The sequence below is a fragment of the Musca domestica genome, unplaced genomic scaffold (genome assembly GCF_030504385.1).
Source record: "Musca domestica strain aabys unplaced genomic scaffold, Musca_domestica.polishedcontigs.V.1.1 2, whole genome shotgun sequence".
NCBI lineage: Eukaryota > Metazoa > Arthropoda > Insecta > Diptera > Muscidae > Musca > Musca domestica.
Genome location: NW_026712249.1, coordinates 23964330 through 23989647, shown reverse-complemented (window position 1 = coordinate 23989647; position 25318 = coordinate 23964330). Strand labels below are relative to the sequence as shown.

Sequence of the window (25318 nt, the reverse complement as noted above, 5' to 3'; positions counted from 1 at the left end):
CGAAAACTACTAAATGGTACTGAATTTCGTATTGGCTGAGGAAACAGAACTTGAATCCTCCAATATTATATTGAGGTCTCTGGAATTGAGATATAGAGATGGTTTTGGAAATGTGTCCTATAATTGTACTAAAAGTACTAAGTAGTACAACATTTGGTATTGGGTAAAGGGAATCCCGAAATTTGTTATAGAGATCTCTGTTGGTATCTGGACTTGGTGTATGGAGGCGGTTTTGAAAATGTTTGCTATAATTGTACGAAAAGTACTAAGAAGTATCAAATTTGGTATTTCGTTGCATAGAAATAAAATTCTGAATTTTGATATTTTAGTTATTCGGAAAAAAAAACTAAATTGAACTATGTAGTTTTGATATTGGGAGAAGGGATAGAGATGAAACCGTGAAATTTTATATAACGATAACTGATGGTGTCGAGTGGATTAAGATATGGAATGGTTTTGTAAATGAGTACTTAATTCCTGAACTTTTCGCTGAAGAAGCAATTCCTAATTTAAAATAATTTCGGTGAAAAGTATAGAAATACCAACTATTTGGAGGTATAGACAGATCTCTGCAATGATTTTTTCTCCAAAATAGGAAATATCCCATTCGGCTTAAAATAACGAGAAAATGCACACATTGGGCTATAGACGTGCGGGGCCGACCATGTGATACCCTACAACACAACAATATGGTAGAAGTCCCCTTATTTCCGAATCAATTTTGGAAGATTTCTCTTTTGAAATTATGTCATAGAGCTCATATATTACCCTTAATTTTTTGACCATGGACATTTGCTCAACATTTACGCACTCCATCGTGCTGTTAGTTGTTGTGGTTCATTTTACAGCTAAATTTAATCCAATGGTCATCCAAAATGTTAGAATTCATCCCTGTCCTTAACTTTCTTCTCAGGCGTGTCGATTGGCTTCAATTGTGTGATCAGGAATTTTTTTCTGTTTTTGGTTTCTTTCAACCCCTAAATATTATGCCATCATCACCAAAAGCAATAGGCTCTAGCCCCCACCTCCATTCTAAATTTAAGATCGGGCCATAATTGCGACCTGTAGAGTGATTATAAATAACATGGACAGACAGACGGACGGACATACATAGTTAGATCGAGTCAGCTCGGCGAGTGGTTCTTCCTATACCATACATATATTCCTATGTGGGGAAACCAATATTTCGAGGTGTTACATAATTTTTTGCCCAATCAAACTTATAATACTCCCATCACAAATAGTGTTGAAGGGTATAAATAAATACAAACGCAATCTAAATGAGTGAGCCGTTTTGGTTCTCATTAAAAAGTGAATAAAATTCATGCTTTAAATAAAAATTTTCCATTTAAATAAATTATATTTTCTCAGTGCAGTCAACTGTAAAATGTAGACATTAATTTTTGGGAAAATTAAAAAATAAAGCAAATAATTATCCCCTGATTGATTATGATTGTTAAATTCAGTTTGCTCATTGTTCCTAACAAGAATGGTGGTTTTGGCATTGAATTTCATTTGGTGGATTGGTATGTACGCAAAAACAAACTAATGTAAATGTTACTCAAATATCTAATTACTTCTCCTCACCTCTTATTAAAAAGAGCTCCTTCTACATGGATTTTAAAAAGTTGACCACAAAATATAATCCCGAACTGATGAAAAATGTTTCCCTAAAATTAATTAAATTCAACAAACACAATGCCATAAATGGCTCATTCACCTTTGCTGAAAATATTAGAGATTTTCAATTTATAAATCAAGTCGATTCGAGGAAACGCAATGGAAAACGTTGGCTAGTCTACAATGTGACCATCAATGGCTGTCAAATTTTGGAAAATACTCTGGGTAAAAGTAATCCCATCTTTGATGTTCTCATGAATGAGGTACGAAAAAGTATCAAAAATCTACCACGTCGATGTCCATTGAAAAAGGTAAGAGTATTAGGAAATATCTTTGAGTTCATGTGACGTGATTGAATTTTCTTTTTGCAGGACACAGAAATTTCATTATTGAATTTATACTACAATGAGGAAATGTTCCCGCCATATTTACCGAGCGGAACGTTTGACACGTTCTTAATGTTAACGAGTAAAAAGAAAATGATGTTGCAGATCGAAACAATTACCTATGTGGAGGCGAGGAATAGTGAAAGCCATCGTAGAAGGAAATTAGAATAATATTGTTGCGGATATGTAAAATAAAAAAAATATTTTTTAAATAACCTAACAATGAAAAAAAGATGAAGGCACCAATGACAATTTTGCAGACCAAGAGTTTTTTTTTTTTTTTAAGAAGTGTGGCCTTTTGTGATATTAAGTGGCATTGTGTAAAAACCATATGGACTCCAAATAGACCAAGTGGTCTTCTACATAAAAGTGGTCTTGTGTAATAGAGAATGGTCTTCTTTAAGACCGAGGGAAACAGAATTGGGTTATGTAGGAACTTTGAAAAGTCGCACTTATTCGTACTATATATTAGGTACAGTTTGGTATTTAAGTGAAATCTGAAAATTGTTAATTTGGAGTCTAGACAAATGGTACTAAATTTTGGTATTGGGAAAAGGAATAGAACGGAAATCTTTGTTGGTATCTGGAATTGCGATATGGAGATGGTTTTGGAAATGTGTACTTTAATTGTACGAAAAGTACTAAATTGTACTAAGACCAAGGGAAAAGAAGGGTTTAAGATTATGACTCGACTGTAAGACAGAGTAATATTCTCTAAATCAAGTGGTATTTTAGAGATCGGGTGATCGTCTAAAGAAATTAGAGGTCTTCCATACCATAAAGTTGTCTCAGATACTTCCCAACGGTTCCAAAAGGGTCCGCCATCTAACGTTTTTTCCAACTAATGCAAATTTCGTGAATGGTAACAAATAGCTCATGTCTGGTTTAAAAGATAATAAGTTTCATCCTTCCGCTGAACGAATCTGGGAAATAATGCCACATAAGTTTGAAACTCATGGTAATGTTGCAAAACCTCTACGAAAATTGCGAACGAATTTTGGAAGTGAATTTTTTTAAAAAAAGTGAAAGAGACTTGAGTCCACGTCGATAAATCAAAACGTGAAAATTCAAAAGCAGGGCGAACACCACCTGCTTTGGCATTAAATGCGACAGAAGCGCCATCAACTCCGTTCTCCATTGTTCTCACAATTAAACATTTCCGAGACATTTGCATAATGACTTCGGAATGACGCCGTATAAAGTCCAATTAGAATTGAAGCCAGCCAGCGATCGACTTGCAAAAGATTCGGATTTTGCCAAAAAAAAAAATCATATTTCCAAATGAAGCTCATTTTAATATTGGCGGGTATGTCGCATTTGTCGCACAGAAAACCCGCACGCATGCATATAAAAGCCAATGTACCCAAAACGTGTATAGTGTGGATTTTGCACCAGATGCATAATTGAACCATTTTTCGAAAATTACCAATAAGTGACCCTTATAGTCAAAGGCGATCGTTATTGGGCCATGCCGAACGATTTTTTGTTAACAAAAATTTAAGAGGAGGATATTGACAACAAAATAGCCCCATGTGTTACACAGCCGAAGCTGTTTATGAAGATCACATTATCAGCCACAAAGGGGACTGAACTATAATTTACGGGGTGCCGTTAAAGTATAGTGTTACGCCAACATGCCAGAGGCGATAAGGTGGTTTAAAATTGGAACACTTGTGTAGACTACTGCACGACCAGCCGAGACAGCCATTTGAATGAAAGTTTTCCCATTATTAACCGGAAGGATTTTTTTTTTTTTTTTTGAGAAAATATTCAATATTCTGCCCTGTTCAATATGGTCAAATGATATACTACTAGACCAATTACTATTTTATCAGACCAAATATATACAGGGTGGTATAAAAAACTGCAACAAAGTCAAACCCCATACTTTTAAGTTAAGTTTTGTTCGAATTGGTCACCTTTGACACGAATTATGGCCTTCAAACGGCCAATGAAACCGTCACATGCTGCTTGAATATTGCTCTACGGTATTTTGGCCCATTCCCGGCGAAGCGCTTGCTTGAGGTGTTCGACACTTTGGTATTTCTTAGTGCCAAACTTGCTTTCCAAAATACTCAAGACACAATAGTCCAACGGATTGGTATCCGGAGATTTTGGTGGCCATTTTATGCGCTGGAAATGAAGCAAGGAACATCATTTTGTAAACATTAATGGGTGGCGCGTACTGAGTGCGATAGTGCTAAGCCCTGTTGAAATGTCCAAGATCTGCGGCCAAAATGTTTGCCTGCCCAAGGCTTTAATACACCCTCCAGAATAACAAACCAAACCGATACTCCTTATTATACCCTCAGCCATGTGGCTACAGAAGGTATATATCATTTGGTACGGTCAAAACGTGCCTAGTCGAAATAACGGTTTTAGACCCTTGGTCTCTTTGGGCCAAATCCGTTTTAGATCATTTGGAGTCAATCTAGCGATGTCCGTCCGTCTGGCTGGCTGGTGCGCACGATAACATCGTAATATTTTAATCAAACTTAGATCGAGTTCTGAGATGGGCAATATCGGTCCACTCCTTCTGGTACATCCCCCACAAAAGGTCGAAATTTTCAAAAAATTTATTTTTTGCACAGAAAGAGAAAGGATAATCCGATTTTGCTTCAACTTTGCAAATCCTAATATTTGCGTCAGTGCTGGGTCAGGTGTGACAATGGACAATATCGGTTCACTCCATCAAGTACCTCCCCACAAAAGGTCGAAATTTTGAATAATTACCAACTCTCATAAAATGTGATGTAAGAGTCCGATTGTCTTCAAATTTCATACATCTCAATATTTATATTAACCCACCGTCTGGTGTTAAGATGGAATATATCGGTCACTCCTTCTGGTACCTCCCCCACACGAGGTCGAAATTTTCAAAGAGAAGCAATAAATCGGGTTTGTTCCAACTTTGGAAATTCAAATATTTGCGTCAGTGCTAGGTCCGGTGTGAAAATGGACAATATCGGTTCACTCTATCAGGTAACTCCCCCACAAATGGTCAAAATCTAGAATAATTACAACACTCATAAATGTGATGTAAGAGTCCGATTATCTTGAAATTTCACACAGCTCAATTTTTATATTAACCCACGATCTGATATTAAGATGGAATATATCGGTCCACCCCTTCTGGTACCTATCCCACACGAGGTCGAAATTTAAAAAAAAATATATATATAGAACAGTGTTTGGCTTGTTTGTTCAGGATACTATATTATTTTGTTGTTGCAAAATGGTCAGGCTAATCCCTTTATTGTGTATAAAAACAACGTTTGTTTATTAGTGGAGAACGATGGTAATGTTTACCAGGGGGTGAGGCAGGGAATACCTAGGTTTCGAAAAGAGCCACCAATCCTCATCAGTTCCCCTGTTTTTTCTCTGGGATATTCTCCCCAGAAGTTATTTAAAAATAACTTCTATGACAAAAAACATTTTTTACCCAAGTGACGAGATCGTAAGCTCAATAGAAGAGGAAATAAGGAATTAAATGTTTTTTGTCATAGAAGTTATTTTAAAATAATTTCTGTGGAAAATATTCCAGACAAAAAACAGGGGATATAATCCGGGTTTGCTCCAACTTTGGAAATCCAAATATTTTCGTTAGTTTTAGGTCAGGTGCAGAAATGGATAATATCGGTCCACTCCATGAAGTACCTCCTCCACAAAGCATAAAAATTTTGAATAATTATAAGTCTTATTAAATGTGATGTAAAAATCCGATTGTCTTCAAATTTCACACATCCAAAAAATTATATTAACCCAAGGTCTAGTGTTAAGATGGAATATTTCGGTCTACTCCTTCTGGTACCTTCCCCACACGAAGTCGAAATTTTCAAAAAAAATATATATTTTTCCTGCACAGAAAAAGAAGAAATAATCCGGGTTTGCTCCAACTTTGGAAATCCTAATATTTGCGTTAGTTCTAGGTCAGGTGCAAAAATGGATAATATCGGTCCACTCCATGAAGTACCTCCTTCACAACGGGTAACAATTTTGAATAATTATAAGTTTTATAAAATGTGATGTAAAAATCCGATTGTCTTAAAATTTCACACATCTTAATATTCATATTAACCCACCGTCTGGTGTTAAGATGGAATATATCGGTCCACTCCTTCTGGTACCTTCCCCACAAAAGGTCGTAATTTTAAATATCCATTAAGCTCATAAAACGCGAAATTAACATCGGATTCCATTTAGACTTGGAACATCTGCATATTTCTATTAACACAGGATTTGTAAAAAAAAATGGTAGTGATCGGACCATTCCTTATTACCAAAACGTTTATAAAATCCGAAATAAGCATCAGGTTCTCTTTATATTTCACACATTCCATTATTTCCATTAGCAAAAGATCCGTTGTGAAGATGGGTACCTCCCACACAAAAGCTCAAATTTTTGAATATTCATTAAGCTGATATAAAGCGAAATTGACATCCCAAAATTTTTATTAACACAACACAGTCCAAACATAGAACGTCGCAATATCTATATCATATTTATTTAGGTCCGATACGAAATGACCAATATTGGCCAATTCCTTCGGAACCTACTGCATAAGGGGTTAAACATTTGAATAATCATAACAGAAGTCAAATAGTATTTTTAAATAATCGAATATTGGCTGAGGGTATACATCTGTCGGCAAAAACGAACCGATACCTTTTTATTTGTTTTTTTTTTAGGAATATTTTTATAAGCTCATCCCATACATAGATCGTTGTTTTTCTGAACATAAATTTTGATTGTCTGAAACCAAATTTTTATTTTGAAATTTATTCCATTTGCAAAACCTTGAAATATTTTCCAAGACCCAATAACGTGTATATCCATAATTAGTGTAAAACTCTATGTCGATATATCCATACCGTTGAATTTATACCTAGTATGTTTTGTATTGAAAATTTAATATACCGGTACATGTTCATACAACCACTTTGGAGTTTTATGACTCAATTTCCTACAAAATCAGCTAAAAATTGGAAAGCCAAATCTGCCATAAATGAAGTAAAATATTCGTCGTAAGTAGCAAATAATACAAACCATTTGTTTATAAAATTTAAGCCATTGATAAAACCAGTAAAGAAAGTTTTGAAGTCGGGCGGGGCCGACTTTATGATACCCTACACCACTTTGCTAATTTACCAGAGCTGCGCATAACAATTAAAAGTTTTTATGGGAGAATTCAATCATACACGCTATGATTATAATTATAATTTAAAGTTCAATGGACTAAATATGCCGAAGCATTTGTATCTTTTAAATTCGGAGTTGTATTGCCCATTTGGTGCACAATTAACTTGAAATCGGATAAAGATATATATGGGAGCTATATCCAAATCTGAACCGATCTCGATAAATTTTGGCAAAAATATTTCTGAGCTGTATTTGATATATTTCCCCAAATATTGTTGTTACAGAGTGCATATTACGGCTGCGGAGGACAAAAATAACAAATCGGATGAACAATATATATGGGAGCTATAGCTATATCTGAACCGATTTCGATCAAATTTGGCATACTTATTTTCAGGTCCAATCTGATCGTACGTTCAAAATCCCATACTATTCGGACTGATATTACACGTTTGGTGCACAATAAAAAGCAAATCGGACGAAAATATATATGGGAGCTATATCTAAATGTTGACCGATTATCTCCAATTTCAATAGGGTTCGTCCTTGGGCCAAACAAATAATTTGTGCAAAATTTCATCTGGATAGGGCAATAAATGCGAACTGTACTTTGTTTACAAAAATACATGGACAGACAGACAGACGGCCGGACGGACATACATAAATCGACTCCGAATATGATTCTATGCAGATCATCAAAAGTAACTATGGGTCTATCTCGTTTCCTTTTGCCTGTTACAAACAAATGCACAAAGACATAATACCCTGACCACCTTGTGGTGTAGGGTATAAATATGTTAAGCATATAAGACCCATGGGCTTCATGCTCATTACTGCCCTTTGAATATGAGCTTACTAGAAAATCTCTCTTATCGATGAAGTTTCAATAATTAAGGAAATAACAATGTCAAAACCATCTTTGTCCAAATAAATTAAATTTAAATTATTACCACTGCATTCAAACACACACCCATACACCCATACGTACATAATGTATGTATTTCGCAAAATTCAAACTTGAAAATAATTCATTATTAAGAAAAACACGTTATAATAACCAACAATTTATTTTTACCGGTAGTGGTACGATGATGGTATCATGATTATTTTCCAATGACTTGATCTCAAATAAAATCTCGATTTATTTCCATCAAAGATAAATCTGTTTTCAACTTCGTTATTCAGAAACACCCAAGACATATTCATGTAAATATTCGTGGTATTGCTGTGTGTTTTGTTGTCTTTTAATTGCACGCGATTGCCTTGAACTGTTGTTAATGTTTGAATTTTTACACCTTACAGAATTGTCGATGGACAAAGTGCAAAAAAAATCGTTGGAAGTCATATTTTTTTTCTTCTTATGAATGCTATTGCCAATGATGTACATCTATTTTAGATGTATAGAAATACAGAAAAAAAATTGAAAATCTAAGTTCATGTTTTTCAATTTTATATCCATTTCGGATTTTAGACGCCATCCGAGCAATGTTTATTTTTATAGCTATTGAAAAGTAACAAAGATTTGCCAAAAATAATTGGAAAATCATTACATTTGACACTAAAAAGGTGTTTAACCATATGTTGTCTTAGACATTGGCTTATGTTCAATGGCTGTGGGCCACCTCCAATCAGAAACTTAAAAATAATAAGAACTGACATTTGTCGGTTATTTATTGCACAAATGTGCTCGTTGTTAGTGTTTACACAGATGTCGAGGTGTTGGGTTGGATGCAAGCATATGTTACAGTTAAGCTGAGTTTATCAAATCCTTCATTTACAAAACGAAAGTAAATTTGTCCTACAATAATGCAAGACTTATTACAGACAAATTTTTCGTGTAAAAATCTGGTAACAGAACTTACCAGAAACTTATTAAAATTTTGAATAACCAACACGCTCACAAATTTCACACCCAATATTTTTTATCCACATAATATCTGGTGCGAAGAAGATAGATATCGGCTCACACCTTAGGGTACTTTCCCCACAAAGGGTTACAATTTTCTATATTCGCATATACTATCACTCATAACTTGTCTGTCATCGATTATTTTCCAAATATGTGAATATGGAATTTATCGACCCACTTTTTCTCGCCCACCAAAGAGCTAAATTTTTATTAACAATTATTCGCATAAAATTATATATTCGACTTTCTTTAAATTTTCCTAAAAATGTTATTAGTATTAGATAAAGTGGAACACTTCGGCCCGGAATATCCTGAACTCCACGCATATTTAATATTTTCCAAGAATGTCCACATATATCATTTAGAGCTAAGGAAGTCTGGAACGTTGAAATATTTATATATCAAACATAGGTCAGATACGAAATGGACGATATTGGCCCACTCCTTTGGAAGGATCAACATTTGAAAAAAAATTTGAAATGAAAATTTACAGAGGGTGCACAGCTGTCAGCAAAACCGATTCATACTTTTTAATTAATTGTTTATACCCTCAACCATATGGCTAGAGCGAAAAAGTGCAACCAAATTCATACTGCTGTCATTTCTAAACCACTCGTCCGACTGATGTTAAAATTATTCCAGTGACAGCTCATTATATCAGAATCAGAATGTCAGAATTTTCCCAAAAAAAAGTTATTCGTGATGGAATTCAAGCGGGATAGTGTGATTTCTTTATATTTGGCTGGAAAATCACAAGTGGCTATCGTTAGAGCACTCCAGCCTTTAAATGTGAATAAATCTTTTGTACCTCATACCATTGCTCGTTACTGCGATACTGGATCAAGGAAGTGGACGGAAGAAAACAGCAACATCAGCAGAAATGCTTCGAAAAGTAAAGAAGCGACTTGATCGAAACCCACGTCGCAGTGCCCGAAAAATGGCTCGTGAGCTGAACATATCGCAATATTCCATTCGGCAAATATTGAAAAATGAGCTTCGGGTAAAGCCATTGAAATTCTAAAAAATGCAAGAAATCACACCGCAACAGAAAAAAAATAGTCTAAAAAGAGCTAAAGAGTTGCTTCGCTTAGCCGAAAGTGGTGAACTGCCAAATTTGGTTTTCTCCGATGAGCAACAGTTTGTAAACAAAGATGTCAGCTAAAAATGTGCGCCTTCGGTTGACCACCAGAACTCTACCAGCCATGGTGATGGTGTGGGCCGCCATAACAGCCGATGGTCGCTCAAAAAAATATTCTGGACGGTGTATTAAAGCCTTGAGATGTGCTATATCTAAATGGAATTGGATGTTAATTTCGTTAGCCATATGGCTAGAGAGGGTATATATCATTTGATACTACCAAAACGTGCCTAGTCGAAATAATGTTTTTATACTCTAGGTCTCTTTGGACCAAATCCGTTTCAGGACATGTGGAATCGATCTAGCAGACAGACGTCTCGAAGGGAGTATCCGATTTGGTCCAAACTTGGTACATCGTAATATTTCAAAATTGAGTTTAGATTGAGTTCGGAGATGGACACTATCGACCCACCCATTCTGTTAAAAATGGTTTTGAATAACCAAAACTATTATAAAATCCAAGCACAAGATCTGCTGTGAAGATGGTATATATCGGTTTACTCCTTCTTGTCCCTCACCCACAAAGGGGCAAAATTTTGAATATCCATAAACTTCACAAAACACGAAATTAACATCCGATTCCATTAAGACTTGGTGTATCTCAATACTTTCATCAACACCAGATCGGTTATAAAGATGGTAGACATCGGACCATACCTTCTGGGATCTCCCCCACATAAGGTCAAGGTTTTGAATAACCAAAACGATCATAAAATCCGAAATAAGCTTCCGGTTCTCTTCAAATTACACACATCGCAATATTTCTACTAACACAAGATCTGCTGTCTGAAGATGCTGCCTGCGAAATTAACATCCGATAACATTCAGACTTGGTACGTCTCAATATTTCCATCAACACAAGAACTGTTGGATGATGATGGTAGAGATCGGATAATTTCTTTTGGTACCTCCCCCAGAAAGGGTCAAATTTTTAAATAACGATCGACTAATTATTTCGGATTTTATGATCGTTTATAAAATCCGAAATAATTAGTCGATTCTCTTCAAACTTCACACATATCATTATTTTTACTACCACAAGATCTGTTGCGAAAATGGGATACATCGGCTACTTCTAGTACTTCCTCAACAAAGGCTTCAAAATTTTGAAAAACACAACGCTCAAAGAAACGGAAATAAGCATCCAAATCAAATTTCACACATACACACATTTCTGCTAACACAAAATCTGTTTTGAAGATGATATGTATCCGCCAGCCCCTTCTGGTACCACATCCACATAGGGTCATAATTTTCAATACATATGCATAACTTGCAATTTCTTAATACTTCTCTCAACCAGAAACCTGAGATGAATATGGAATTTATGATTTCGCATAAAATTGGATATAAATGTTCGTTTTTTTTTTTGTAATTTTTCCCATACCGATATTTTTATCTGTATTAGAGGAAGTCTGAAATTGGAATACTATAGGACTATATCTGGTACCTCACACACATTTTAATATTTTCTAAAAATTATTACATATCTCATATAAAGTGAAGGAAGTAGTTGATGTAGTCTAACCTGGCACGTCACAATATTTATAGCAATCTTAGACCATATACGAATTGGTCAATATTGACCAACTGCCTCGGAACCTCCCCCATAAAGCGTCAACGGTTTGAATAATCATAACTAATACATATGTCGGAAAAACCGATTGATTCTATTTTACGGTTTTTATATATCTACATAAAAATATAAGATATATAATATATCTATCCGCCCAAAAGTTGCAAATGCTCTCAAATCTGTAATTTTAGTACTTTTCTGATACGATGAAATATAGGCTCCTTTGTAGGAATTCGTCACAACTGCTTAAGTCTGGAACATTCGTCATAATATTTATTTTTTTATTAAAATACATTTTGGAACCGTTTCCCCATTTTCTCAGCATGAAGTTAAAACATTTCATATTTTTTCAAAGGGTTTTAATTTCATATTAATTTTCCATTTTTATTTAAACTATAAACGCGTAAAAGAAACATCGACTAAATAGTTAAAAAATACATATTACCATTCAGACAGTTAATAGTTTTCTATAGCATCAGCATCGTAATCCGTGTGGTAGGGTACATGCAATTCATTCTAAACCGTCTGACCTTAACGCTTATTATCACAACAACTGTTGCTGTTACTTCTGCTGTATGTTTCTCTATCACTCCCCTTCGCTCGCTTCTTGTCTCGCTGATATTTACAAATCAAAGTATTTATGTTTTGTTTTCTTGTTTGTTATTTTTATAGCTTTGCTTTGGCAGATACATTTGTATCTGGCAGTGCGCACCTTGCTTCTTTAACTTTAAAATATCTATTGATTTAACATTGGTTTCTTTGGCTGGGGCTGATGAAGAAAAAACAACAACAAAAAACGTGACTTCTTATATCGACTCTTAAATACCATTGAAAATTGTAAGTAAATAAAAAAATTAGTGCCAAATGAGTTTCTACATTGATGAACATTTTTTGTTTTTGTTTATTCTATCTATGGATTCTTTTCAGTTGAATGTCACACCGCAAAGAAGGAAGGGGGAAGAGTTTTTTTGGGTTGTTTTCAACAATGATTGCTGTGTAGAAGCAATGATTCTGAACATTTTGTTCATTTTGGTACATAATGGTTGTCTTTGATGGAGAATTAATGTGTAAAAAGGTTGGTATTTTTTCAAAGGGCTAAGAGTGGTAATTGTTGTTACAAAAGATATATGTTTAACAAATATATGTACAAATATAATAATGCATATTGTATCAACATCTATGGGAGTAAATCGAGAAAGGTATGAAGCAGTTGCCAGTTTATAAGAAAACCTTCTCTCATATAAAATCGGTGCGTTTAAGAGAAAAAATCAGACTTTTCGTGGCCACAGTTAGATATCTTCCTACAAAATACAAGGTGGCCCAAAAGTAATCCTCCTATCAGAAAATGCTATAAATTTTACTATTAGCCCTTAATGTCAGCTCTGTTTTGACATTTTTATAGTAAACATTAAATTACTCGTTTATAAACAATGTTAAGCTTCACTGCTCCCTTCATGGTATTTTTAAGAATTTACATTTTTCGGTCAGTAGCAGCATGAATTTGAACTTAAGTGGTGTCCCTAAAGAATACAGTATTAAATTATGCAGTTCCTTGTAGACAGCCTTCCTTTCTAAAACATAATACAATAGGCATTAACCAAGTTAAAAGTATCAGTCGGTTTTGCCGACAGGGGTATATCCCCAGCCAATTTTGGATTATTTAAATATATTTTGACTTCTGTTATGATTATTCAAATTGTTAGCAAACTATGAAGTAGGTTTCGAATTAATGGTCAATATTGTCCATTTCGTATCGGACCTTAATAAATATGATATAAACATTGCGACGTGCCAGATTTGGACTATATTGGTTACTTCCTTCACTTTACATGAGATATATAATAATTTTTGGAAATTGTTAAAACGTCTGTGTACCAGATATAGCGACCGAAGTATGTTCATATTTCATCTAATACTGATAAAACCAGTAAGGAAAAGTCAAAAGTCGGGCGGCGCCGACTATATGATACCCTACACCGCTATGCGTATTTAGTAGAGCTGCCGTGACAAAAAAAAACGTTTATGTTGGGTATTTATGTGAAGTAGATCATACCACATATGAATCTAAAAACATTGCTGTGTAGTGCACGATATGACTTCGATAAGGATTGTATTAAAAACAAATTAAAAAATATCTGTCGGTTTTGCCGACAGATGTATACTTTCAGTATATGTTTTATTATTTAAATATATTTAGATTTCTGCTATAAATATTCAATTTGTTGACCCTCTGTAGAGTAGGTTCCGAATCATGAAATATGTAATCATTTTTGGAAAATATCAAAATAGGCTTGAGTAACCGTAGTCGACCGAAGTATTCCATTTTCATACTTCATCTAATACTGATAAGACCAGTAAGGAAAAGTCAAAAGTATGACGTTTGTATGTATGATACCTTACACCACTTTGGATATTTAGCAGAACTCCCGTAACAAAAAAAGTTTATATTGGGAATTTATGTAAATTAGATCATTCCATATGGTACAATAAGCAGGTAGAAGAGCTTCGAAAAAGTACAGAAATACAGCCCTGAGGCTATGCCCGTTTCCTGTCAGAACATGTTGTTTACATTTTTTCATATTTTTCCTCAGTTTTAAAATGAGTTAAATAGCGTGAAAAATGAACGAATTTCGCTCAAAAATATTATCCAAACTGTTCAATCTTTCAATTTCATGGCTGAACTGATTAATAGCTTTAATGCGCGAGCCGCAATCTACATGTCTTCCAATCATTCTTCAATACTGGCAGAAGTCGGGCACACTTAGAAAAAAATTGTAATCATCTGGGAGCTCTACCTTACCGTTTTATTGTACCATGATTCCACCTATAAATCAAATTAGATTGCCGTGTAGTGCATTATATGACTTCGATAAAGATTGTATTAACAAGTTATATATCAGTCGGCTTCCCGACAGATGTAGACACTCAGCCAATGTTCGATTGTTTTAATATATTTTGACTTCTGTTATGATTATTCAAATTTTTGACCCTCTATGGAGTGGGTTCTGAAAGAATGGACCAATATTGTCCATTTCGTAGTGCAAGGTTTGGACTATATATTGACTACCTTCTGCACTTTATATGAGATAAGAGATAATTTTTGGAAAATGTTAAAATGTATGTGCGGTACCAGATAAAGTCAACAGAAATATTCCATTTTCATGCTTCCTCTAATGCAGAAAAAAATATTGGTATGGGCAAAATTACAAGAAAATGCGAAATCATAAATTCCATATTCATACCAGGTTTCTTGGCGAGATAATTATTTAAATATAACAAGTTGTAAAGAATCGCTGATTGTTTCGCAAGTTAAGACAGATGAAAATAGAACAGTGTGGCTTGTTTGTTCGGGATACCGTAGTATTTTGTTTTTGCAAAATGGTCTGGCTTTATCCCTTTATTGTTGTTTTTATAAAAACAACGTTTGTTTATTAGTGGAGAACGATGGTAATGTTTACCAGGGGGTAAGGCAGGGAATACCTAGGTTTCGGAAAGAGCCACCAATCCTCATCAGTTCCTTTGTTTTTGCCTGGGATATTCTCCCCAGAAGTTATTTTAAAAATAACTTCTATGACAAAAAACATTTTTTTTTACCCAAGTGTCGAGATCGTAAGCTCAATAGAATAGGAACCAAAGAATTAAATAAAACTAAAATTCTCTTGGAAAGTCTTCTAAATCTTACAACCGCACTTATAAACATTTACATCTTTCTCCACTTGTTATGCTTTCGTTCAGCCTGAACGACGAAAGCATAACAAGTGGAGAAAGAATAAATAAATAAAGCCAGACCATTTTGCAAAAACAAAACAGATGAAAATATTTAAAATTGTGATCCTTTGTGGGTGAGGTACCAGAAGGTGTTTCTGTTAGCAAAAATATTTGTATATGTGAAGATGTGAAGAGAGTTGGATGATTATTTCGATTTCTTTGAGCCTTTTGTTTATCAAAATCTTGAATCCTATGTGGGGAAGGTACCAGAAGAAATGGTCCTATCTCTACCATCTTTATGACAGATCTTGTATTGATGGAAATATTGAGATGCACTAAATCTGAATGGAATAGGATGTTAATTTCGCGATTTATGAGCTTCGTGAATATTCCTAATTTTAACCCTTTGTGGGGGAGTTACCAGAAGAAATGGTCCGACCTCTATCATCTTTATAGGTCTTGTGTAGATGGAAACATTGAGACGTGTCAAGTCTGAATGGAATTCCACGTTAATTTAGCGTTTTATGAGCTTCATGGATATTCAAAATTTTGATTCTTTGTAGGAGAGGGTCGGCATAATCCATCTTCACAGCAGATCTTGTGTTAGTAGAAATAATAGAATGTGTGAGATATGAAGAGAACCGGATGCTTATTTTCGATTTTATAATCGTTTTGGTTATTCAAAAATTTGTCCCTTGGTGGTAGAGGTGCCAAAAGGAATAGTCCGATCTCTGTCATCTTTATAATAGACCTTGTGTTTATAGGAACATTGCGATGTGACAAGTTTGAATGGAATCGGATGTTAATTTCGCATTTTATGAGCTTCATGTATATAGAAAATTTTGACCCTTTTGTGGAGGTAGTACCAAAAGGTGTGAACCGATATACTACATATTTACACCAGCTCTTGATTTAATAAAAATATTGTGATGTGTGTAATTTAAATACAATCGGACATTAAACCTCAAAATGTTGACCCTTTTTGGGGGAGGTACTTGATGGGGTGAACCGATATTGTCCAATTTTGCACCTAACCTAGCACTCATGCAAATATTAGGATTTGCAAAGTTGGAGCGAAATCGAAAGATACTTTGTCCTTCAGCTCAGAAAAATATTTTTTTGAAAATTTCAAGTTTTTGTGGGGGTGTTACCAGAAGGAGTGAAAAGATATTGCATATCTCTGAACTCGATCTAAGTTTTGACTGAATCGGATACTTTCGTCGAGAGTTATCGTGCGCACCAGCCAGCCAGATGGACTGAAACAAATGTCCTGAAACGGGTTTGGTCCAAACAAACCTAGGGTCTAAAACCATAACTTTGATCAGCCACGTTTTGGATGTATCAAATGATATGTACCCTCTCTAGCCTTTGGCTAAAGGCATAATTACTCGGGACTGATTGATTGGCTGACTGACTTAACGATTTATAAACGCCCATGCGAAACGGCTGCAGCTAGAACCTTGAAATTTTTTGTGAAGGTCACTCTTGGTCAGGTAAGGCTGGGTTTTTGGAAATTCGCAGTAGAATGGTACGAAAAATATTAAAATTTACTAAATATGGTACCCTTTGTATTTGACGAACTAGTGGAGCTGGAACTGCTCAATTTGGAACGAGGGTCAGTGATCGAGTGTATGACTAATATACCAAAGGGCAATTCGCACTTTAAGTGTACGAAAAATACTAAAATGCACTATATCTGTCATCATTTCGTATCATGTGAACGGTTAGTTCTAACCGTAATTTGGAATGGGAATCAAGGATGAGAAGTAGAATCGATGTAGGGAAGTAGTTTTGGAAGTGTGTGTGTGGTAAACAATTTGCTACAATTTCGATTTGGGAGGACCGATGGAGTTGTAGTCTTGAAATTTAAAATTAATTTTACTGGCGAAGTTAAGGAAGGTTAAGGAGGAAGTTTTCGAAATGTGCACTTATGTGCTCGAAATGTACTAAATTTGGCACAATTTAGATTTGGTTGATAAAACTAGTTCTAAAATTTATATATAAGATTGCTATAGAATTCTGGGACTGAGGAAGGTAGGTATTTTTGGAAATTCATAGTTGTGTGTACTAAATGGTTTGGTATAATTTAAATTTTGCGAGAACCAATAGAGTTGGAATCCTGAAATTATGGAAATAAGATTACTATTGCATTCTAGGACTGGAGAATATAAGTAGTATTGGAAATTCGTACGTATGTGTACTAAATTTGGTACCATTTTGGGTTTTGGATGAACAAATAGTGTTTGAAACATGTGTAACCTAGTCATATGGAGGTGATTTCGGAAATGTGTACTATATTTGTACGAAAAGTGCTGAAAGTTACTATATTTGCTATCGGGTGAAGGGATAGATATAAAATTCTGAAATTTGATGGTATCTGTAAAAATGTAGAATTGCAAACACTTCGGCTGGAAATGTGGCCCGAAGCCCCAAAGGATTTGCATAGTTTATAAAACGTTCTGACTAATATTTGAAAATATTTCCAACGTCAAAATGAACTACAAACTACTTTTCATTCAAAATTTCAACTAAACCCTATTCCCTTTAATAAAAATTCAAACCAGAACATCAAAAGAATCCATTTAATAAATGCATCCATATCATTAAAAGGTCTCGTCTCGTCATTCAACATGAAATTCCAAAAGGTTCGTGTCTTAAGTCTTTTGTTTTGTTTTCTAGCATACAACAAATTCATCGCCCAATTGCAGCAACAACACATCAGCAAAACTAAAGTCAACCCAGTAAAAACTTTTCAACAATATTCATCAACAGCACCACCGCCACCAACAACGACAATAAATAAAACCAACGATCCTAACCTACCCTTTTGTAAAACTTAGTAGCAATGTAAGTGCCAAAATGCTAGCAATGGTGCTTAAGCATTTTTTTCTGGAATATTTACAAATAGCAACGGCGACAATGGCAGCGGGCAGATTGTGTTGACGTCTTGCTGCAGCCGATAATAATCAAACAGGGACAAAAGCACCCAAAACAGTCATAAAAACTAGACAGACATAGACCAACTTCGTTGTTGTGGCAAAAACAAGGGGAGATAGAGGGAGAAAAGCGGTAATGCTTGCCACTGTACTTCGCTCATTGCAGACGAAATAGACAACCCAAACGAAGGTGAGTGTGAAGAAAAGGCAAAACCACCGCTATTTGTGGTGGCAAGTGGACTAGCATCGAATGGTGTGTGTGTTTTACTGTTGTTTTCATCGTATTTGTCGGCATTTTTTACGTTTTTGTTTTTATTTTGATTTTTTCGCTACATCGATGTCTTGAACAGGTTGACATTACAATGTAGCCCATTGCAAATAGCCAATGTTGTGAGTTAAGAAGACTTATTTAGCTTTTCAAAGTGTTTGTAACGGATTGTAAATGAAGAAAATGTTCCAAGACACATTTACATGAATGGGGTGATTTTTTAAGAGCTAGATTATTTTAAAAAGGCACATTAAGTTCAGAAAAATACATGAAATCTTTATTTGAACTGATAGTACGGTCCAATCTTGTTCAACTTTTAAAAATTTTTGGAAAGGATGGTTTCTTCTTACCAAGAAATCAAATTTCTAAAAAATGTCGAATTACGTATGAACAAGTAAATTTCGCCAGGTCCGAGCTTTTAATGCCCTTCACCATTTTAAAGGAACTTGAAAATGCTTTACAAAGTCGTTGTCCTGCATTAGTAATTTTTTGTCATGGGTTGTAGTACCCATAACGATCTTTAAATACTAAATTTAAAACAATTCCGGTAAAAAATGTTAATATCATCACAATACCGAATAAAGGGTGGTGCTATTATATGTGGGTTATATGTAGACGTGGACCTACATAGACAATTTTCTGTCATAAGTTGTGGTACTCATTTCAAGCTTCAAATAAAAAATTTGAAACAATTCAGTCAAAAATGGCTCTAAAATCATCAAAATACCAAATATCGGGTAATATCGTTATATGGGGAATATGCAATATCATGAATGTGCATAGACAATTATATTTCTGTGGGTAAAGTACTCAGAAGGAACTTCTGATCCACATTTTCAGACATTTCCATTGAAAAACTTGGTCAAAATCATCGAAATACCCGCTATCGTGAAATACCGTTATGAGGGGGATATACGATATCGGGAACCTGTATAGACATTTTCATATATTTTTTATTTTTTGTTAACAATCCACTTTTTTCTTGAGGAAAATTATTTGAAAGATCCACACAGAACGCCTTGAAAAGAGAGTTTATGAAATATCCACGTTTTGTTGCTGAAATTATTTTTAGAAAAATATTAAAAAATTTCACTAAGAGGGTCTTCTGAAGAAAATATCCACTTAGGAAGCCTTCAGTTTTGAAGTTGAAAAAAAAATGAAATATCCACTAAAAAGGTCTTCAGAATAAAGTTAATGAAAGATTGACATTTATAGTTCAGATGGTTTGCAGTCTAAAGAATCAGTCTTAAAAATCAATAATTGCACCTCAGAGGGTGTTCAAAAAAATTGAAAGAGACTCGGAGTGTCTTCCGTAAAAGTCCTAAAAATCCACTATGACAACTCAGAAAATAAATTTAATTTAACTTATATAACTCAGAGAGAATTTCAGAGGATGTTAACCTTCTCTTATATCTTCTGAAAACCTAAATCGTCAAATTGCGGAGAACCCCAAATGTCAAAAAGGACTTATAGTTAGGAAATGGTATCAGAAATCTTAAAAATGTGGAAAACAGAAGGGTACCATTATATGGAGGTTATACATAAAAGTGGACCGTTGTCGCCCCCGAATGTAGTATCCCAACCATAAGTCAAACTTTTCTACAAAATCTTAACAGTCTATTTAAAACTACCTTCAATTGACAGAGAGATGAAAGACGTGGCTATGTCGGCCTGAAATTTTATGCTAATAAGGAATACATACACTATAAGGGGTCTCAGACGAATCAGGCATAAGCCTTGATAAAAAAAAACGCTGACTTGTTTACCAGGTTATGCAGACAAAAGTATTGAAAATTGTGCTACTTTGTGGGTGAGGTACCAAAAGGGGTTCGCAGATATACAGGGTGAGATATACAGGGTGAGGGTCGGAAGTAGCATCAAATTTTACAATAAGTTTAAATTTATTCGAATTGGTCACCTTTGGCACGAATTATGACCTTCAAACGGCCAATGAAACCGTCACACCAAAGTGTCATCTCATTACCTCAAGCATGCGCTTCGCCAAGATTGGGCCAAAATATCACAGAGCAACATTAGGACAGCGTGCCCCAGGCTTTAATACACCCTCCAGAATATTTTCGCGATAATATTCGGTATTTATTCTGATGCCACGGTCGATTAATACGAGCGAAGAGCAACCATCGGCTGTTATGGCGGCCCACACCATCACCATGGCCGGCGCTTGAGTTCTGGTGACCAACCGAAAGTGCACATTTTCGGCTGACCTCTTCGGCAAGTAAACACGATCATTTTGTCTGTTTACAAACTGCTAGACAACGAATGTTTTCTCATCGGAGCGGAGAAAACCAAATTCGGCAGTTCACCACTTTCGGCCAAGCGAAGTAACTCTTTAGCTCTTTTGAGTCCATTTTCTTTCTGTTGTGGTGTAAGTTCTTGCACTTTTCTGAATTTCAAAGGCCTTAACCTGAGCTCTATTTGCCGAATGGAATATTGCGATATGTTCAGCTCACGAGCCATTTTACGGCTACTGCGAAGCGGGTTTCGATCAAGTCGCTTCTTTACTTTTCGAACCATTTCTGCTGATGTTGCTGTTTTCTTCCGTCCACTTCCTTGACGATCGATGGTACGAGACACAATAGATTTATTCACATTTAAGTGCTGAGTTCTCTAACGATAGCTACTTGTGTTTTTCCAGCCAAACATAAAGAAATCAGACTATCACGCTTGAGTTCCATCACGAATAACGTTTTTTCTGGAAAATTCTCACCAAAATGCTTTTGAATAATTTTAACAGCTGTGGGACGAGTGGCTTAGAAATGACAGCTGTCTGAAGTTGGTTGGTTGGTTTTTCATCTCACCCTGTATCTCATATAAAGTAAAAAAGTGATGAAAACTTTATCCACTAGTCCAAATCTGGCACCTCGCAATATTTATATCTTGTTTATTTCGGACCTATACGAAATGGACAATGTTGGCCTTTTTTTTTGCAACCTACTCCATAGAGGGTCAAAAATTTGAATAATCATAACAGAAGTCAAAATATATTTTTATATAATCGGACATTGGCAGAGGGTATACATCTGTCGGCAAAACCGACTGATACCTTTTAACTTGTTTTAACCTAATTACGGCAAAGTAATTTTTGTGGGCGAAAATACAAAATCCGTTTTTAAAAAGCTGATATTAAAATGGGTATCATTTGCTTGTGGAAATAACTATCCAAAAAGAAGTCATATGTGGGTAGTTTGAACGGGTACCGGAGCAATAGAAGAAAATTGGTGATTTGTACCGGATCTTTTGGAAAAACTAAAATTTTCTTTCCCATAGAACTGAAACCCCCATATGTCAAATAAGAGAGTTTCAAAACTGTAGCTGATGCCTTCAAAATATGGAGAACAAGGTGGTATTATTATATGGAAGTTATACATAAACGCAGCAATGCAGCAATATGTGAAATTTAGTCTTTAATTAAAAAAATATCCAACTGACAGATAAGGGACATATCTACATCGACTTGGAATTTTAACCTGATGAGAAAGGTATACGAGTTTTACAAATGTTACAAATGGAATGCCAAATTTATGGTGGTGGGTGTACATGGGTAATTCCCTGGTAACTAAATTATCTAAAATAACTTCCATTTTTTTTTTATTTTCCTTCAATAGCTAGCATTTCATTCGACTTGTACTGAAGCAAGTCCCCCTCATCCTTTGGTTTCACTAAGTCCAAGTTGAAGCTGTATTACCATAACAGAGACAACTGATAACCAGTAAGGAAAGCTCAAAAGTCGGGCGGGGCCGACTATATGATACCCTACACCACTATGCATATTTAGTAGAGCTCTCGTAAAAAGGTTTATACAGGGCATTTCAGAGCTCTATGAGTTATTTGGTACAAAATCAAAATCTATCTAATTCTATCGTGCATTTTACGAACTATAGCTATCTCTGAACCGGGTTTCTCCAAATTTTACGTATTAGCTTCTAGACTGGTGATTTGGGCTGATATTGAACATTTAGTGCACATTTCACCCGAAATCGGATGAAGATATATATGGGAGCTATATCCAAATCTGAACCGATTTCGATAAAAATACAAACAGCTATTTCTGGGCTGTATCTTATATCTGGCACCAAATATGATTCTTGTGGAGTGCATATTACGAATGTGAGAGGCTTAAACACCAAATCGGATGAAAGATATATATGGGAGCTATAGCTATATCTGAACCGATTTTCCCAAACCAATTTTGATATACTTGCTTCTAGGCCGAACTCGGTTGGGTGTGCCAAAATTCAGGTAATTTGGACTGATAGTGGACATTTGGTGCACATTTAACCCAATATTCAGGTAATTTGGACTGATAGTGGACATTTGGTGTACATTTAACCCGAAATCGGATGAAGATACATATGGGAGCTATAGCTGTTTCTGAACTGATTTTCTCCAAATTTGTTGTATTTTCTTTAAGGCTAATCTCGGTCACATGTGCCAAAATTCGGCCATTTGGGCTGATATTGGCCATTTGGTGGTCAATTAACCCGAAATCGGATGAAGATATATATGAGAGCTATATCCAAATCTGAACCGATTTCGATAAAAATACAAACAGCTATTTCTGGGCTGTATCTTATATCTGGCACCAAATATGATTCTTGTGGAGTGCATATTACGAATGTGAGAGGCTTAAACACCAAATCGGATGAAAGATATATATGGGAGCTATAGCTATATCTGAACCGATTTTCCCAAACCAATTTTGATATACTTGCTTCTAGGCCGAACTCGGTTGGGTGTGCCAAAATTCAGGTAATTTGGACTGATAGTGGACATTTGGTGCACATTTAACCCGAAATCGGATGAAGATATATAGGGGAGCTATAGCAGTTTCTGAACTGATTTTCTCCAAATTTGTTGTATTTGCTTTAAGGCTAATCTCGGTCACATGTGCCAAAATTCGGGCCATTTGGGCTGATATTGGCCATTTGGTGGTCAATTAACCCGAAATCGGATGAAGATATATATGGGAGCTATATCCAAATCTGAACCGATTTCGATAAAATTTAAAACAGCTATTTCTGTGCTCCATCTTATACCTGGGACCAAATATCACGGTTGTGGAATGCATAGTAGGAATGTGAGGGACTTAAAGATCAAATCGGATGAAAGATATATATGGGTGCTATAGCTATATCTGAACCGATTTTCTCCAAATTTGATATACTTGCTTCTAGGTCGAACTCGGTTGGGTGTGCCAAAATTCAGGTAATTTGGACTGATAGTGAATATTTGGTGCACATTTAACCCGAAATCGGATGAAGATATATATGGGAGCTATATCTAAATTTGATCAGGTTCTCACCAATTTCAATAGGGTTCGTCCTTGGGCCAAAAAAATATTGTTTGGAAAATTTCATCTCAATCGGATAATAAATGCGACCTGCATTTTGTTCACAAGAATACATGGACAGACGGACGGACGGACGGACAGACGGACTGACATGCATAAATCGACTCAGAAAGTGATTCTATGAAGGTTCTCAAAAGTAACTATGGGTCTATCTCGTTTCCTTCTCCATGTTACAAACAAATGCACAAAGACATAATACCCTTACCACTATGTGGTGTAGGGTATAAAAATAACCAAACAAAATCGGAGACTACCACAACAACAACAACTCTCTGGGGGTAAGTTGGCAAGTAACAGTTGCATGTTGTCCCAACTACTACTGCTATTTCTGTCGTATGTTGTTGGTCTCTTTACCAAAGCTGTTACCTACTACTTACGACTACTACAACCACTGCCAACAACAGACCAACAAGCCCCAAGCTCATGTCGGTAAACAAGAAAACCAAACCAAAAATAAGGCAAAACACACAAGCAATGGACGCCGTTATTGCCGGTGACGACGCCGCCGCTGTAGTCACTCGTTCGCTCGCTCGTTTACTTCATCATCATCGGTGTGCCAGATATTTGTTTGGCCATAATTTTTTAAAGTTTAGTGTACGACAAAACCTCTTAACGTCAATAACGTGCGAACGGAGTGAAGTTTGAAGAGCAAGCGAAACGAAACGAAACACAAGAAACCTGAAAAAAAGCTAAGAAGAAAAATAACGGCTAACAGTGTCCGGGTGCCGTCCGTAGAGCGTGCTTCAAACGTAGAAGAAGAAAACAAAATCGCAATTGTTTGTTTACTTACCGTGCGAACGAAGAAGATCTGTTTTGCGGTTTAACTTTCGTTTTTCATATTTGTCAAAGAACGTGGAAAAAAAGAAGCGGGAAATTCTCTCGCTTTTCAGAATTGAAACAGAAAATAAGAAAAAATTTGAAATTTTTTTTGGAATTTAAAAAAAGAAATAATTTCTAACAAATCATTTGGAGAATTTTTTTTTTTTCGATAAAATAACAACCAGCTGTAGTGTTTTTCTTTCTTTCTGGTATGTCTTGCCTTGTGTGTTCCGAAGTGAAATGAAAATGTCAATGGAAATTATATTGAGAAAAAAAAGAAAATTTATTTTCATTTTTCCTTGTGTTGATTTTCCTTTTATCTTGATGTCCAATCATTGTCACCTGTACAGCGGTCATCAGAGTTGATCAGTTTATAATCTGTTAATTGCTGGAGATTAAAGTGAAATTTCTTTTTTTTTTTTTTTTGGTGTTTTATATTTTTTTTGT

At 35.3% G+C, this 25318-nt stretch overlaps 2 protein-coding genes across 2 annotated transcripts in view; both read left to right on the top strand.

The window, feature by feature from the left end:
• Nucleotides 1-1449: 1449 nt before the first annotated feature.
• On the top strand, nt 1450-2177 carry LOC101897829 (uncharacterized). The gene is made up of 3 exons (XM_005189948.1): nt 1450-1526; nt 1604-1931; nt 1992-2177. Exons 1-3 carry the CDS (start codon nt 1450-1452, stop codon nt 2175-2177), a joined length of 591 nt encoding a protein of 196 aa, XP_005190005.1.
• Nucleotides 2178-24702: 22525 nt separating this feature from the next.
• The window catches only part of LOC101895475 (uncharacterized), an 87523-nt gene continuing 86907 nt past the window's right edge, over nt 24703-25318 (top strand). Inside the window, exon 1 of the mRNA XM_059122006.1 lies at nt 24703-25080. The gene's annotated coding sequence lies outside the window, so the exon portion shown is untranslated. The remainder of the gene's footprint in view (nt 25081-25318) is intronic.

What these genes read in the sequence shown, in the direction of transcription:
- LOC101897829 (XM_005189948.1), top strand. Translation starts at nt 1,450, where the DNA reads ATGATTGTTAAATTCAGTTTGCTCATTGTTCCTAACAAGAATGGTGGT. An exon ending in GAATTTCATTTGGTGGATTG is followed by an intron (nt 1,527 to 1,603) that starts GTATGTACGCAA and finishes TATTAAAAAGAG; the next exon opens with CTCCTTCTACATGGATTTTA. An exon ending in GTCGATGTCCATTGAAAAAG is followed by an intron (nt 1,932 to 1,991) that starts GTAAGAGTATTA and finishes TTCTTTTTGCAG; the next exon opens with GACACAGAAATTTCATTATT.